This window comes from Mytilus galloprovincialis, chromosome 9 (genome assembly GCF_965363235.1).
Source record: "Mytilus galloprovincialis chromosome 9, xbMytGall1.hap1.1, whole genome shotgun sequence".
NCBI classification, from domain to species: domain Eukaryota; kingdom Metazoa; phylum Mollusca; class Bivalvia; order Mytilida; family Mytilidae; genus Mytilus; species Mytilus galloprovincialis.
The window spans coordinates 78,775,488-78,791,547 of record NC_134846.1 but is presented as its reverse complement, the minus strand read 5'-3'; the positions used below and the strand labels follow the sequence as shown (position 1 = coordinate 78,791,547).

At 32.2% G+C, this 16,060-nt stretch overlaps 1 protein-coding gene across 3 annotated transcripts; it reads right to left on the bottom strand.

The window, feature by feature from the left end:
• Positions 1–436: 436 nt before the first annotated feature.
• On the bottom strand, positions 437–8,650 carry LOC143046050 (noggin-2-like). 3 transcript variants are annotated; one of them, XM_076219015.1, is made up of 2 exons: positions 8,582–8,650; positions 437–1,399 (listed from the first exon to the last, which is right to left on the bottom strand). In XM_076219015.1, the coding sequence occupies exon 2, from the start codon at positions 1,382–1,384 to the stop codon at positions 620–622; it is 765 nt and encodes a 254-aa protein (XP_076075130.1). In that variant the 5' UTR covers positions 1,385–1,399; positions 8,582–8,650; the 3' UTR covers positions 437–619. The 3 variants fall into 3 exon arrangements, with proteins under 3 accessions (XP_076075130.1, XP_076075131.1, XP_076075129.1); XM_076219016.1 differs by lacking the exon at positions 8,582–8,650 and adding an exon at positions 2,604–4,944; XM_076219014.1 differs by lacking the exon at positions 8,582–8,650 and adding an exon at positions 2,422–2,597.
• Positions 8,651–16,060: the final 7,410 nt, after the last annotated feature.

Genomic DNA, 16,060 nt, shown 5'->3' with positions numbered 1-16,060 from the left:
ACTTTTCCAATAGCCTTTAACGCGTAAGGTGTCGGTAATAAAAATTATCTTTTTACAAATTACGATGAAGTAATTCATTTATTGACATTTCGACACGTGTATTGGCACCAGGGAAAAACGATTAAAGTTTAATAAAACAGTCAGATAACTAACTGTTCATATACCTATCCGCGTAGGCAATAGACTTTGTTATTTCATTATTACCTAATGACAAATAAAATTGTAAAGCCAATAGATTGTCAAAAAGAGGGGTCATGTGAATAAATTAAATTAATAAACCTTGAATCAAGCACCTTGCCACAGCAAAGGGTAATGACAGCTTCAAACAGATTAACCAATGATTTGGCTTTGTTTTTAAATGATATCAGTCGTCAAAATCAGTACAAATAATCTGATTTAGCACCATAACAGTTAATGTAAAGTAATAAAGACTTGACAAGAACAGATATTTTTTTCAATGATTCAGCATTTAAACACGCTTGAAAAACAATCGACAAGAATTAACAACGTGAACTGCACAAAACAAACAATTATCACAAGAAATTGTAAACAATCTCATTTATGGATATTGTATATAAGTTATTACCCGTTTCAATACTTCTGAATATACAGAAATGAACTAACATGAACAAGCACATTCCGTAATGATAGGATATTGTATTTCTATCCATTTACACTTTCTGTCTGTATTCCAGTCTTTGCAATGCCATCTTAACAATGTTAGTGGTTTAGAACTTTTTGTCTTGCATTGCATCCCTGGAGGAATAGAACAACTTCGGCCTTTATAACACGATCCTTCTTTTATCCACCTCGGCCAAAACCGGATGCCTAAATCCTTCCATTTGTACATAAGTGGACAATGTGTATAGTTCCATAAATATTTTTGCATTAACTTTTTAGTTCTTTTATCAACTCCTAATTTTTTAACAATGTCATCTCCAAATGTAATTTTGTGACCGAAGTCTTTAATAAATTCTGGTCGACGTCCTTTTGGTCGTCCTTTCCGGAATCGTATATTTAACATTCCATCTGGATGAAAAATATGTTCTAATGGTTTTACAACTTGCATAAAATTTCTGTCAAATTTTTTTCCTAACATTTTTCTATTTGCTTTATAGTCTAAATCCTGCGGACTAGGATCGAATGCTCGGTCCGGATTTTCGTGAAGTGGTGGAATGGGAAGTTCGTCTGATGGCGACGGTCGAGATCCTGTGTGAAAGTTGATGTCATTTATATTATCGTTGTCGGGTATGTGAGCATCTACTGCTCTTAGTCTGTCTAAATACTGCTTGTTTGAGGAAGCAGACTCCACTTTTATGATCATCCAGATAAGAACACAATAATAATTCACAAAAATAACCTGTAGTATACTGGTAAGATTCATCACTTGGTGTTAGATCTGAAATAAACATTATAGTGGTCAAAACAGTGGTCTATATAGTGATTAACAGAGACAAAAATGAATGCAATCGGTAGATCTAGAAAAAAAAACATTATAGTATAGTGGTCAATACAACAGAGAATAAACTTTATATGTTTAAGTGAAAGAGTAGTCGTACTTCTAGGGATCACTGGTCTTAATATTGAAAAGCCCTTGCAATAGTCAGTACTATAACACTGGCTATTAAATTATCAAACGTTCATATAATGTATGTTCATTATAATTATAACTCCTGATTCACAGCATTTATGACCAATCATTGTTTTTGATAAACTGAAGTAATATGTTTGAGATTTTTTATTCAAGTGATGCTTTTCAACCCTATTTTTTGATTTCACGTTACAAACATTTGGTTTCCAGAATATAACATCTAGATTATATAGTTGATTTTAATTGCTTTTTTTGGGGGTGGGGGTGGTGGCATGATTAACATTAGAAAGTAGTTTGATGATATCTTGACAAAATCAAATATATGTAGCAGTGTTCTCGGCTTTTTGTAGACCTTCTTCATCTGGAAAGGAACTACACTATCCCTACATGATTACTTATTGAATTGTTTTTACAATTTTAATAGTATACTTGTGAATTTTATTGATACATACCTGCCTATTACTTTCAGTCAATAATCAAAAGTGACATTAAAATGAATACCGACAAGCAAATTACGTTGTAAAGATATACAACTAACTTATATTGATTAACAATGATTGTGATGTATGTAAAACGTTTGTTACTGCTAAACAATTTATTGGCTTTAAGAGTTAGCAGAAAGTGCAAATGAAATTAGAAGTGATTAGTTTGATGAAACAGTAGCATGTCGACCTGCAGAGAACATTATTATAACTATTTACAAGACGTTCGACTTACAACGATGTTTATGTTTAAACAAATAAAGACACCTACAAAAACGTTGGAGCAAATTAACTGTAGTCATTATCATATAGCCAATCAATAAAATGTTTTAAATACATAAGACTTACCATTTGAAACGAATTATTTGTTGACATCGTTGTGTTTTTCTAATGAATGAAATCCATACCACACTAAATTATAAAATAGTATATTTTTTTACGTTAAAGGTATTCCTTTCGATATAGTAATACTATTGAAAATCACACGCTATCTATTTAAAGATAACATATTGTTTTGATGTAGAGCATACCTGTTCATTATATATATAGATAAAGAAAGTTTTTTCCTATACTTTTGTTGTAGATCCAAGTTAGCACGAACTATACATAAACGTTAGTAGAAGACCAGCGCCAAATGAACGTTGTTCGTCTAGACTGTACGTCGCTTATTTTTCTCTAACCGATGTTATTTCGTCAAAGGTGTAGAATTAAGGTATTTGTATATTTTCCATCCAATATAATAGAAGTTGCTGTATATATAAACAGATTTCATATAGACCTGTACCGGTTGTAATCACATCTATAATAGAGAGCTGTTATCTACTTTCTCATTTATATGCCAGGTAACACACGGACAACGGTCAAATACAAGTGGTGTCCTATGAAGATATATGGAGCCAAAATTTCAACAAAATAAAGTTGAAAGATCATGCAAATATATATTGGAATTATTAAGTATTAAGTTAAAATATGTCAAATGGTGAGTAGGCGGAGCTAATGAAATGGACCAATACAAAAACTTGTAAGTCTAATAATAAAAGATTGAGCTGAATGGCTCGATGGGTACTCGATTAAAAACAAATGAAGCGCGTTAACGCGAAACGAATATCCGACTGTGTCGCCAAAGTAGGATGTATTTCTTGTTAACAAGATTAATTTGTTACAAATACGCCATGTCGGATTAGAAAAATGGAATCAAATAACCACGTGTATCAAACTAATTGGTATGCAATAAACTATATCTAAATTGCGCTTAGAAGGCGCCTATCCTGATCTGTGTACGTAGTGTACTATTTACTTTTATGCTATTCGACGGTGGGAAATGTATGTCCATTTACAAATAGTAATCTTTCGAATTTACAAATAAACACGAGAGACAAAGTTAATAATCTGATGTCTAGAGTTTGATGTATTTATTACATAGCTTAAACAAGTTGGGTATATACAAGTCTATATGTATAATACTTTCTTGGAGACGGAAATCTTTACTTTAAATTTCTTCGTACCAGGATAGTAGATATGGGACTGTAATTATCCCTTAATACGAGACTTAATACGAGACTTGTGTTATCGCTATGCATATCAGATTCAACCATTTCACCGCAAGTAATAAAGCAAACGTGCCATTTCCATTTATAAATTTAATACATTGGATGTGCCTTTTCTTAAATTCGTGTGTCATTACCAGTAAACAAATCAGCTAAAATGCAAATTCTGAAACAAATCGGTTCATTTGCCCATTACTTCGGGTGTATAGTAAAGTTTCAATTGTGTGGTAACCTTTTTCTTTTCTTTTCCTACTGTTAAAGTTGGTTGGAAGATATGGGTTTTTTTTTATAGCAAAAATAAGGGTTGCTTTACTAGATGCCCTTTTCAGTATTATAGTCGATAAGATATACATAAGATGAAATGGGGAAAAACCAATGAAACATCAAAGATGTTATAGACACAAGGATTATTTTCGTCATTTTTATGCACCAGCCGTAGCATTAAGTTTAACCCTTGTCTGTACGTACGCACGTACGTCCCAAAATTGATTTCCGTTATCTAAGTGTAGTTTGCCTCAACCAAATGTTATGAAACGTATAAACAATGCTTATTAACACTAAACTCGGACCAAAGAGTCTCTCTTACAGTTTCCGAGTTATGTCCCTTTAAAATGTTGTGTGCAAGCGGGGCATCATCTATGTCCCTATAAGCACATTCTCCATTTATTTTATTTTTCATTTCAATGTACTTTCTACTGAACATAATGCTTGTTTTTCCAATCATATAATGTAATGTTCCCTCTTTCGTATGCTCTTTTCGAGTGGTGTTTGTCGCTGTTGATTTCTTTAATAAATGATAATTTCTTTGGTATAATTGATTTATTACGTCATTGTATAAAACATGTCTCTACATTGGAAGATTTTTGCACATTTCTTTTAAAAAGTCTTGTGATTTAGTTTACAATTGTTAAACGCGGTGTTATAGGTGCAACATTAAAAGCAGGTTTATTTTCACTAAAAGAGGACAGAATGACCCGACGTGGTGGCAGACTTTGAGTCCGATTAACGCGTCTTTAGTTGCAACGTTACAACCCCATTTTTCATTCAAACAGGACAGAATGACCCGACATACTGGCAGACTTTCAGTCCGATCAAAAGTAATAAAGATCGGTGATTACTAACTACATTACACCCTTCAGTTCGATTATTTTGTTTATTTATGTTCGGATATATACCAATCGGGCGTTTACATACCATAGATCTACTTATAACTGGCACCAGTTAATCATGTTAAATCATTGTTCTTACCTGTTTGTAAATTAACATGCAATTTATCACTAATTAATTTGTCAATTACTGTTTCGCATCATGCGTAATACAGTTGCAGATTTTATTAACTCCTACAGGGGCGGTCACTATATCTTTTGATGCATAACTAAAAATTAACCGAACACACACACACACACACACACACACACACACACACACACACACACACACACACACACACACACAGTATACATAACGTTTTACTTGAAAGGTAAGACGATACCAGAGGGCAATCGAAGTTGAAGAAAACAGACAACGTGACCAAAAAAAAACACCAAATAATTGGCAAATCATTCAACACAAACCACTAAAGATTGATTGTTGATAGTTAACGTCACTTTCAGCACTATTGGTTATATCATGGCGGTAAGTTTTTATTGGTGCAGGAAGCAAGAGTACCCGAAAAGATACTCCGACGCTCGACAGGAACACTGGCAATTCTAGTTAATAAGATTGGAGTCGAACGCATTTGTCAATTAAGTGCGGGGTTTCAACTCACAACAGATAAACCACTTAGACCTAAATAATATATCTTCGACGTCTGCAAACTTTTTGTATTGAAAGGAAAACTTAACATATAAGCATCCGAATATATGAATTTATTTCAGATGTCGAACTCGCAAATCTAAGTAGGAATACAAGCTATGTCATATCAAAAAGTGGCATGCCCGAATAACAAAAAGATGTTGGGTACGTCACTAAGAACAACTTAATAAATAACCAAAAGACATCTAGAGGACACACTATTTTGGTCTTCAGAAAATGACAGTTGTCTATACAATATGTAAATTTAAAAGATGATGTGGTATGATTCGCCACAGATGAGACCAAATGACACAGGAATTAGACAACTAAGGGTCACCGTAAGTTGTAGTTGCCGTTTACAAAATCCAAAACCCATACAGTTATTCAGGTTGATAAGGCCTAATAATAATACATGTAACATGTAAAACAGTTCAAACGAGAAAACTAAAGGCTGGATTTATGTACGAGTCAAGAAACAAAAACGAAAAATATATAGCAACAAACAAAAACTATTGAATATCAGGAAACTGACTTAAGACAGGTATATACGTTATGAGGAAGGGTTAAACGTGCTTGCGGATTAAGGCTTCTTTTGTGGAGAAATTTTGGGTAACTTTGATCGGAAATCAATGAAACACGACAGGAGCTGCATGGTCCCCCTTTTAAGTCAGTAGGCCCCTTTTTCAAACCACTGGGCACCTCAGCTTCCAGGACAGTACATGAACAGCACACCACAAGCTCAAAGTCATGATAAAAAAGTTTATTTACATTTTACATTATTTTTATTATTCAGAATGAACCAATTGACAAATTTCTGAAGAGTAATATGTTATTGTATTCATCGACCGCAAGTTTTATTCTTATTTAAAAATAAACCGTGTTTCTATTAATAGCTGTAATTTGTTATAAACATCTATCATCAAAATGATTGATTGTCTTTTAATTATAAATGCTGATTGTGAAGACGTTCAGGCCAAAGTAAATATACATGTTGACGTTATATGAGACATCTGGGCGCATTTGGTGTTCTCAAAGTAAAATGTATAATGAAGATCGGTAGTATTTTTACCGTACAGAGGTATGAACACTTTGACCGCTGAATGTTTTCCCACAGAAGATTGGTTAATTGAATGTCTTCTTAAAGTCCAGTCGCACATTTATACCGATTTTCACACGAGAAGTCAAAAGCAGCAAGTTAAAGAAACCTGCTGAAATTTAAAAAAAAAATGAATATTGTTTGTTTAATGTTGTTTTTTCCTTCTACAAATGTGGAAATGTTAAGAAGCTCAGCAAATTGCCAGTGAAATCATTGATTGATCAATGATATTGCAAATTTTACGTTATGAATATTTTAAATATATAACTTTTATTTGAATTGAAATATGGTTGTAACTTAAGTGTACTTCCAACTCATTATCGAGGTACTCAATTAAAAAACAGTTTAGAGCTATCCAAATCTTTTTTGATTTAATTAGGTGCTGGAAGTATGACAGATTTTTTCCAATCTATGTAGCAGTATTTGATGGTGTGTTCTGTTAAAAGATCGCATTTAATAAAACCTACAATGATTCTACATATAGCCACGTATGAGAACAATCAAAAATATCAAACATCGGTAAATATATGCAGGTTGAAGATGGAAAGGCGGGTATGCAATTAGGAGATACAACTTACGACTTGGTCTTAACTCTCATTTGCCAAAATTCGCATTAGTAATAGTGTTCTTAGAATTGAACAAGGGCGTCACACTAAAACCCCTGTAGAAGAAAGAATTTGTCCTTTGTGCCTATTAGAAGTAGAAGATGTATTTCATTTCACTTTAAAATGTACAAAACTAAATATAATTAGAGACCAATTGTTTTCCAAAATTAGTGAAATAGTTCCATCTTTTTTAAATATGACTAATGAAGCAAGATTTAAATTTTTGTATACGTGTGGTGAGACTGATATAATTAGAATTATTGTTAAATTTATAAGCGACATGTACATTTCTATAAATGCTTTATTAAGTACTTAATAACTTTGAGGTACCACCTCCTCATATATATATATATATTATATATATACAATGTTTATGAATTTGGTATGATATATATGTTTGTATGTTTTGTATTGTCTTGGTATCAATCCTGTAATTTTGGATTTCAAACCAATAAAAATTACTTACTTACTTACTTACTTACTTACTTACTGTAACGATCGTTACATTGACTCGGAGACATACAACACATATTTGTATATGTTCTGGACCATATGAGTATTTTGACTATACGCGTATGGTCATGACCGTATGGGTATATACTCATATGGTCCGACCATACGCGTGTATAAACACATTTTACACCGCTTGAATGGCAACATGTCGACCTTATTTTCCGAATTTTTTTTAAAAGAACCGTTATGGAACTATAAAGACCTCGTCATCACTGTTCGAAGCTGCTAAGAAGGTGAACGTTTCACTCGAAAGCAAAAAGTGTAACTACGAAGGATCGTGCATAACTAAGACGAGCTAATGTTGAAAAGTTATGGTACGGCGACTAGTACCGTGTGGAAATAAATTTCACACTACGCATAAATACAAGTAGCAATGAAAACTAACTATGACATTAATAGTTAATGTTTATGTAGCCTTTGAATTATAAAGTTTATTGTATTATTGAAACGGTTGTAACTTGAGTATTTGAAAAAAATACCTATATATGGTCCAAATACTCGTATGGTCCCGGCCCGTTAATAACTAAACGAGTATATACTCGTATGGTCGGACCATAACGTTACGCGTATGGTCCAAATACTCATATGGTCCGGAACATATATATATGTCTCTGATCGATCAAATGCGTCTAAAACTTTCAAATGTTAAAATCTTCCGTGGAAAATGCAGTTTTGTCCTTTTTTAATTAAGATATCAAAATGCGTAATTTCGTGAGAAAAAAAAACGGAAATTATCTGAAATCCTAAAAAAACAAGCTTGAATGAAGCTGATAAGCTGTGGGTTTCGGCAATCGAAAACTGTTATGTTAGACATTATTTGGGGGAAAAAATGGAATTTTCCGTATTCCTAAAGAACAAGCTTTATGAAGCTGCTAATCTGCGGACTTTGGAAACGAATTCAAAAACTTTTTAGATACAATTCTACAGATGAAATAAAAAGAAGTTCGCCCTACCTTCTGCATTATGCATACTCTTGTCATTTTGATCGACTGTGTTTTATGTTTTATATAGACATATATTCAATAGGATTAACTATGGTTATTTAAGGTAATAGGTGTAAAATGATAACAATTGAATTGTCGGTATACAGGTAAGACATGAAAGATGTTTTCATACTGATTGACATTCATTTGACGTCCCTGTCTTTAATCTAATTTTGTTATTGTAATTTAGATAATATTATTACCTCTATGTATTTACAATTAAATAAACTCTGGCGCTATATGATTTAATATCACTCAAACTAGGCGACGCTAATTTGCCAATAAACTTCATTATTCACTATACTTTTACTGATGCATTGATTGTTGTTTGCCTAACGTCCAGTGGCCAATATTTCCTGCATCAACTCAACAAATCTAAAAAAAAATACAAAAGAAAAAGGATGACATGCAGGCAGCATACATTGTACTTTTAAATTCCCACTTTATTTATTTTCGTGTGGTTATATTTTTATAAGCCGTGTTAGTGTTAACGAAATGTTCATGGTGTATGTATAAAAGCAAATTTTGAAGGCGTAGTCCACAACTAGCAAACTATTAGTTTCAGTGAAAAGAAACCTTAGTGTAAATGTCGTTTCAGAAATGGCATTGCATTAGGCATTTTGGACATTTTGTCTAAATTTTCAGGCGTTTATAAACCATTAGTAAACTAAAACCTGATATGAAATTAGATGAATATTTATTATAGCAAAATAGTTTTAAATAAGGCGCCTGTTATCTTAATTTTGTGTATAAATTTGTTGATATACAATATTGTAAAAGAACAAAGATTAAGTTCTCGGTGCTCATATATTAATGACGAACATATTTTTGTCTTTTGCATTCAAAATAAATGATCTAAATTAGACTGATGCGTGTACAGACACTATTGAAGAGATCAAAGAATTATTTGCCACACGTCCACAATTTATAAAACAATCAATGATATTGAAATTATGGTGTCGTTAGGATGAGGTCAGTGTCATTGATGTATACCCACATCTCCAACTATTCATATCAGAAAAGTAACAATTCGTCTGACGGTATCAAAATGCCGGGCCTCCCCCTTTTTCTAAAAAAGAAGACCACCCTGGTTTAATCAAGGATTTGTATAGTATTACTATACAAATCCTTGGTTTAATGCACCAGGAGCACAAAGTTTAAAAAAGGGACAAATAGTCTACTAAAAATATAATTGAATCAAACATTCCGTTTCGGAGATTTGAATATATCATATATCTGACCTGAGCCTATTATAACCTGTGTTACAGTAGTCTCAGATCGAACTGTATATATGACTGTGAGAACTTGAGTTTATTGATTTGATAATTTATAGTATAGCTTCTAACTAGAACATCCGTTTCTTTATATATATATATATATATGAATCATCAAAGATGCTTTTAAAAACAGGACTTATTGTGTTAATCTAGTTTACAATTTAAACGAACGTGTAAAGTCCATACGTCTTTCCTCATATTTTCTTTCCAGTTATTGGCAAGCTATTAAACCGCCTAACATTAAATCTCATTAATATGGGAGACAATACTTAAGTTCGCAGTTTTTACAAATATGACATTTTAATATAAGCCATTTTTCTGTGAGAATGTCGATCCTTATTTACTAAACATCAACTATAATGCTTTATTACGGGACAAAGAGACAATAAGTCGACTACCATATAATATTTTTGAAAATAAATAGACTTTCTGTAGTTTATTAAAAGCTTATTATTGTCTAACATCCGATTGAATCTGTTTGTACAACTATTAGACTCCGATTTACTCTAATATAGACATCACTGTACTATTATGCATATTTTAGGGGCCAGCTGAAGGACACCTACGGGTGCGGGAATTCTCGCTACATTGAAGACCCATTGGTTGCCTTCGGCTGTTGTTTGCTCTATGGTCGGGTGGTTGTCGCTTTGACATATTCACCATTTCCTTTCTCAATTTTATGGTATGGCGCGAGACTGGTGTTAGATATGCGGGTGTGACAACTATATGGAGACGAGCGGACAGAACACGTTTGTTTTCCGGCACGCCAACGGCTATTTGACGATAACATTTATGTCACAAGTAATTAGTTAATACTAAACATATAATACGATTATATCTATCTATGTATTTATCAAATAAACCACTAACTTTTTTCAATAACTTAGTTCCATGTAATTGTATGTCAATGAATCTATTTGAACTTTCTCAAAGTGCAAAACAGTTTATTTTTTATCTTTACTTTTGTTTTGTACTAAATTGAGACAAGCCGGAAAAATTTTAGATCAAGAAAATGAAAATCTTGGCGTCACAAATTTTTACATTTTTAATCCTCTGACATTTTATACTGTTTAATTTTATACTATCCGATGGAATGACAGGTTTAAAATTTTAATACAAATCATTTGCGATCTATCCGAACTTTTTTTGGTTAAAAATTAGACGTTTCCATTTATACATCAGAAATAAGTCAAAATTATAAAAAGTTAATAACAGGTCTCAAGGAATACGATATCACAGAAACGACGAGAGTACGCCAAAAGATCTAGATCAAACATTCACCTGACACGGACCTACGCTCATCTCAGTGGGTACAAACGCCCCTTTGATGAAGTACCCAGGATACAATATTACAAAATAACATTTTATATTCTGATGTTACCAATTATCGTCTACTGCATATCATTATAATGAAGACTTTACTCTGACTGGCTCCCTAGAAGTAATACAAATGGCGACGAACTACATTAAAGTGTCCCCTCTTCTTTTATTAGTAATGAATTCGACATCTGCAAAACCCATAATATTTCATCTCTCAAAGAATACCAGTTACAGAATATTTACTAGATAAAAAAAAAAACTGCCAGTCTTCTCTCCATGTTTTCTAAAAGGCAAATCAAAACTAAAATGATTTTTTTTAATTTTGATAATATGTATGCTATGTTTGAATCATGTCCTTAATAATATACTTTGAACTTTGTTTTAGTCAATATACAAGCATTTAATACAGGATATAATATCTATATAATTTGTGTACCTGGTTTTATTTTTCTATAATAGTTAAATGATATTATATATTCTTTTTGATATGATTGTGCTGTAATGATATTATTTATGGTTTTTGTGTCCATTTTGATACATTGTTTTCAAATGATAGAGTACTCAAAAGAGCCTGTGTCGCTCAACTTGGTTTATGTGCATATTCAAGAAAGGACACTCTCCAACATAGTAGACGAGAATAGAATTCATGACACTGAAAATCTCAACAACGGGTTGTCGTTTTCTGAATAATGTACGGCAGATAGATCTTAACCCGATAAACATTTCAAACCCGGTAAGATTTGCTCTAAATGCCTTAGTTTTAGAGATATAAGCCAAAAAAAAAAAAAACAACTTCATTTTACCCCTATGTTCTATTTTAGCCATGTCCGGGCCATGTTGGTTGACAAGCGGGCCATCGAACACATTTTTTAAACTAGATACCCTACTGATTTATATACCTAAGTTTGGTAAATTTTGTCTCAGTAGTTTCAGAGAAGATTTTTGTAAAAGATTACAAAATTTTAAGAAAAATTGTTAAATATTGACTGTAAAGGGCAATAACTTCTTAAAGGGATCAATGGACAATTTTGGTCATGATGACTTATCTATAGATCTTATACTTAGCTTGGTGAACATTATTACTGCTTACAGTTTATCTCTATCTATAGTTATATTCAAGATAATAACCAAAATCTGCAAAATTTCTAATTCAGAGGCAGCAACCCAACTACGGATTGTCTGATTCGCCTGAAAATTTCAGGGCAGATAGATCTAAATTTGATGAAAAATGTTCAACCGGTGCTTTAGTTTCAGAGATATTAGTCAAAAAAACTGTATTTTACTCCTATATTCTATTATTAGCCATGTCGGCCATGTTGGTTGGCAGGCGGGATCGTCGGACACATACTGAAACGACTCAACTGAATAATGAGTTTTTCTACTGGTCATGAAGAGGGGAAATATTTTTTTATATATAATTCCAACTTTAAGATTCAATAGTGTGCCTCTCATAAACGCTTTTGATTAATACTTTAAGCTTATGCTTACCTATTTTAATACAAAAGTATTTGTAATAATCTTACTATTCTTTTATAACATAAGATTCGTCAATCCGACTGATGCATTTTCCGTATTATATTTATACTAATAACCTGAAGCTGCGATTAAGTTCCTGGTTTTCAGGATAATGTAAAGTTTTAGAGTAAAGAAATTGAGATATGTATATGCATGCAGATATCGTTTTGGATAATAACATGAATTAATATCTTTTATTTTTTTCCCCATGTTTATTTCGTTAAAAAACCCGCATAAAAGCTAGCGGAATAGATGAAATCTTCACGAGTGAATGAAAACCTAACGAGATCTATGAAAAAGTTAACAAGTGAAATGTTGAAAAAGTCAACTGTGTAAAAGATCCGACGATATATGTAGAAATACCATTTTTAGTATTTTAGAGTAACCAGAATGTGCAACTCCAAAAAGATCTTTTAAAACATTTCGCACACTTTAATTTTACTTATTCGCTTAAAAAAAACCTCGTAGACAGCAGTTTGAAAGTATATTTGTGAATTTAAAACTGATTCTAGTATTGTATAAAAATGATTTTAGCATACAAGTGACATATAAATTTATTGGATGATAAGCTGATTTTTATTTATATTTGCATAATGTTTAATACTTGTGATAAGTTATTTGTCGAGTTGCTGAATCATGGACTGTAATATGACAATTTAATAGAACATTTTGAATTCCATGCTTATTTAGAAAGGCTTGTGGTCAGGCTAGTATTTTATCAGATATAGAAAACTAAACGGGATGATATTTGTGAACATTTCTTGTGGTTTGAATGTTTTCGTATATGGTGCATTTCTATTGAATCAGTCGATTATTGTAAGATTTATAACCTATATAGGTTGTAAACACCAAGGATGTTTAAGTACCGAAACACTTCGTACTTTATTTGGCATTTTTAACTTTTTGGGATTCGAGCGATACTGATGAATCTTTTGTAGACGAAACGCGCGTCTGGCGTATATACTAAATTTAATCCTGGTATCTATGATGAGTTTATTTATAGAAATGATGAGTATATGATCAAAAGGATAGCTAAATCCAACTAAGGTCAAATTTGCATAAGGGAGTTGGAACCAAAGTTTCAGCAGGATAATGTAATTGTTCAAATGCCAGGCTGATCTTTCATTAGATTTAAATATTTTGGTAATTTTTGCGTTGATGGCATATCTTTGAAATTTTGTATAGGCAGCCATCTTTTCTGTTTCGTTTGATTGCTGTCTTATTGAAGTGTTTCCAAAATCTTCTTTTATACATAGCAATTTTAAATGTATTTCTGCATGGACAATGGTCGACAGGAACAACACACCAGAAAGGAAACCTTTGTCCTTTATAAAATATATGAAAACAGAATCCGACATAAAAATAATTCTATGCAGGATTTTTTTCTAAATCAGTTGAAAATACACATTTCTCCCATTGTCTAAATATGCATTTAATTTACCAGTGGACGTTAAATGCATTCATCAATGTTTCATTGTATAAAATCTTATTTTCATTTTCATTGTTAAAATTTTGAATTAGCTGATAAAGGAAAACTTAAAAAAAAAAAAAAAAAGAAAAAAAAAAAGCTTTACACGGAGATAATAGGTTTAATAATCATTTTGAATCGATAATGAATTTGCATAATCATATGAAATGTTTACCTTGCACAGCAAGTTTATCTGTTCGAGAAGTCACCATGTTTTAATAAGGAGCATGGAGGATTTTAATGGTGCCATCACCCTACGACAAACTCTTTAGGGCTTTGCCCTATCAAATAAACCTGAGGACCTTTTACAGGTTTGTATTGAAGTTTAAAACATTATAAATTCTTTACCTAGTTGTTAATATCTAATAAATCATCAAGTTTGTTGTGAGTGTGGAGTATGACACATTTTAACATACTTGAATCGCTGAGGTGGTGTGAAAAACGGATAATTCTTATACATGGAAGAAAGACACAAATACTTCTATAGCTACTACAATTGGCAATTGACGGCTCCGAACGACTTATTACTAGAGATGTCTTGACAAATAAATAGAACCCCTTATATCTTAGTTCATTGTCAAACAATAAATTGAAGATACAAATCGCAGTTTTATAACAAATCAAACTTAAGTTACGCCGTCCCACGCGGCGAAAGTAAACTTGTGTTATAAAAGATAAAATTTGACGAGCATGCTTACGATAAATAAGCAATAGAAATACCTGTGTTAATGAAGATTCCTTTCTTTGTACCTAAAATATTTTTGAATGTTTGTTTGAAATTCGAATGAAATTGTATCCTACAATTTTGTTTAAATACGAAAACACAAATGATTTATAAAAAAAAAATCAAACAAACAGTTGAAATATTCCCAAACTGTCAGATAAAGTTGTGTATGTTTGACGTAAACATTTACAGTAACAATAAATGCAGTTTATTCAGTGATCAAACATATATGCTTTCGAGATTATCTTCTTTTTACGCAGATCTCTGTAATGATTTTATGTACATGATTTTATGCACATACTCGGCAAGTTGCAAATGCGTCTTTTTTGAAGACTATAAGTTGCCTTCTAAATATCTTTTGACAATTTATGTCGTCTGGTTGCTGTCACATTGGTATATACACAATATTTCCCATATTTATATCAGAAAACTAAAGACAAATATGACAGACAGCACCCTCAAACACTAGAGACTGGATATAGGACAGGTCAGTTGTTTTTTTAAAAGTAATTCTAACATTAATACAAGATGCACTCGTGAATTTTGACCTAACGACGCTTAAATTTCAACTATAGGCTACGTATATATAAAAAGATGTGGTATAATTGCCAATGCGACAAACTCTCCACAAATGACCGAATGATAAAGAAATTACCAAATGTAGGTCACCGTACAACTTTTAGCAATGAGCAAAGCCCATACCGCATAGTCAGCTATACAAAAAGCCCCGAAATGACAGATATAAAACAATTTAAACGAGAAAACTAACGGCCTAAATTATGAACAAAATAATGAACGATAAACAAACGACGACCACTGAATTACAGGATCTTGACTTGAGACAGTTACATAGGCTTAAACTTGTTTGAAAGCGCCAACCATACCCTAACCTTGGACAGTGGTGTACTGAACAGTACAACATAAAAACAAAATATACAAATCAGTTAGAAAAGCCTTAACTAATTAGATGAACATAGATAGAAATACATCTAACAAAAACACAAAGAGGACGTGGATGAGTACTTATACATCCACACAACAGAAAGACATCAAGTACAGATATGAGAGAACTCGCAGTTACTAACAACTACGTTCTAAGGCAATGACAACTAATGAAATAAATCATACATGTAAGACTGAAACGT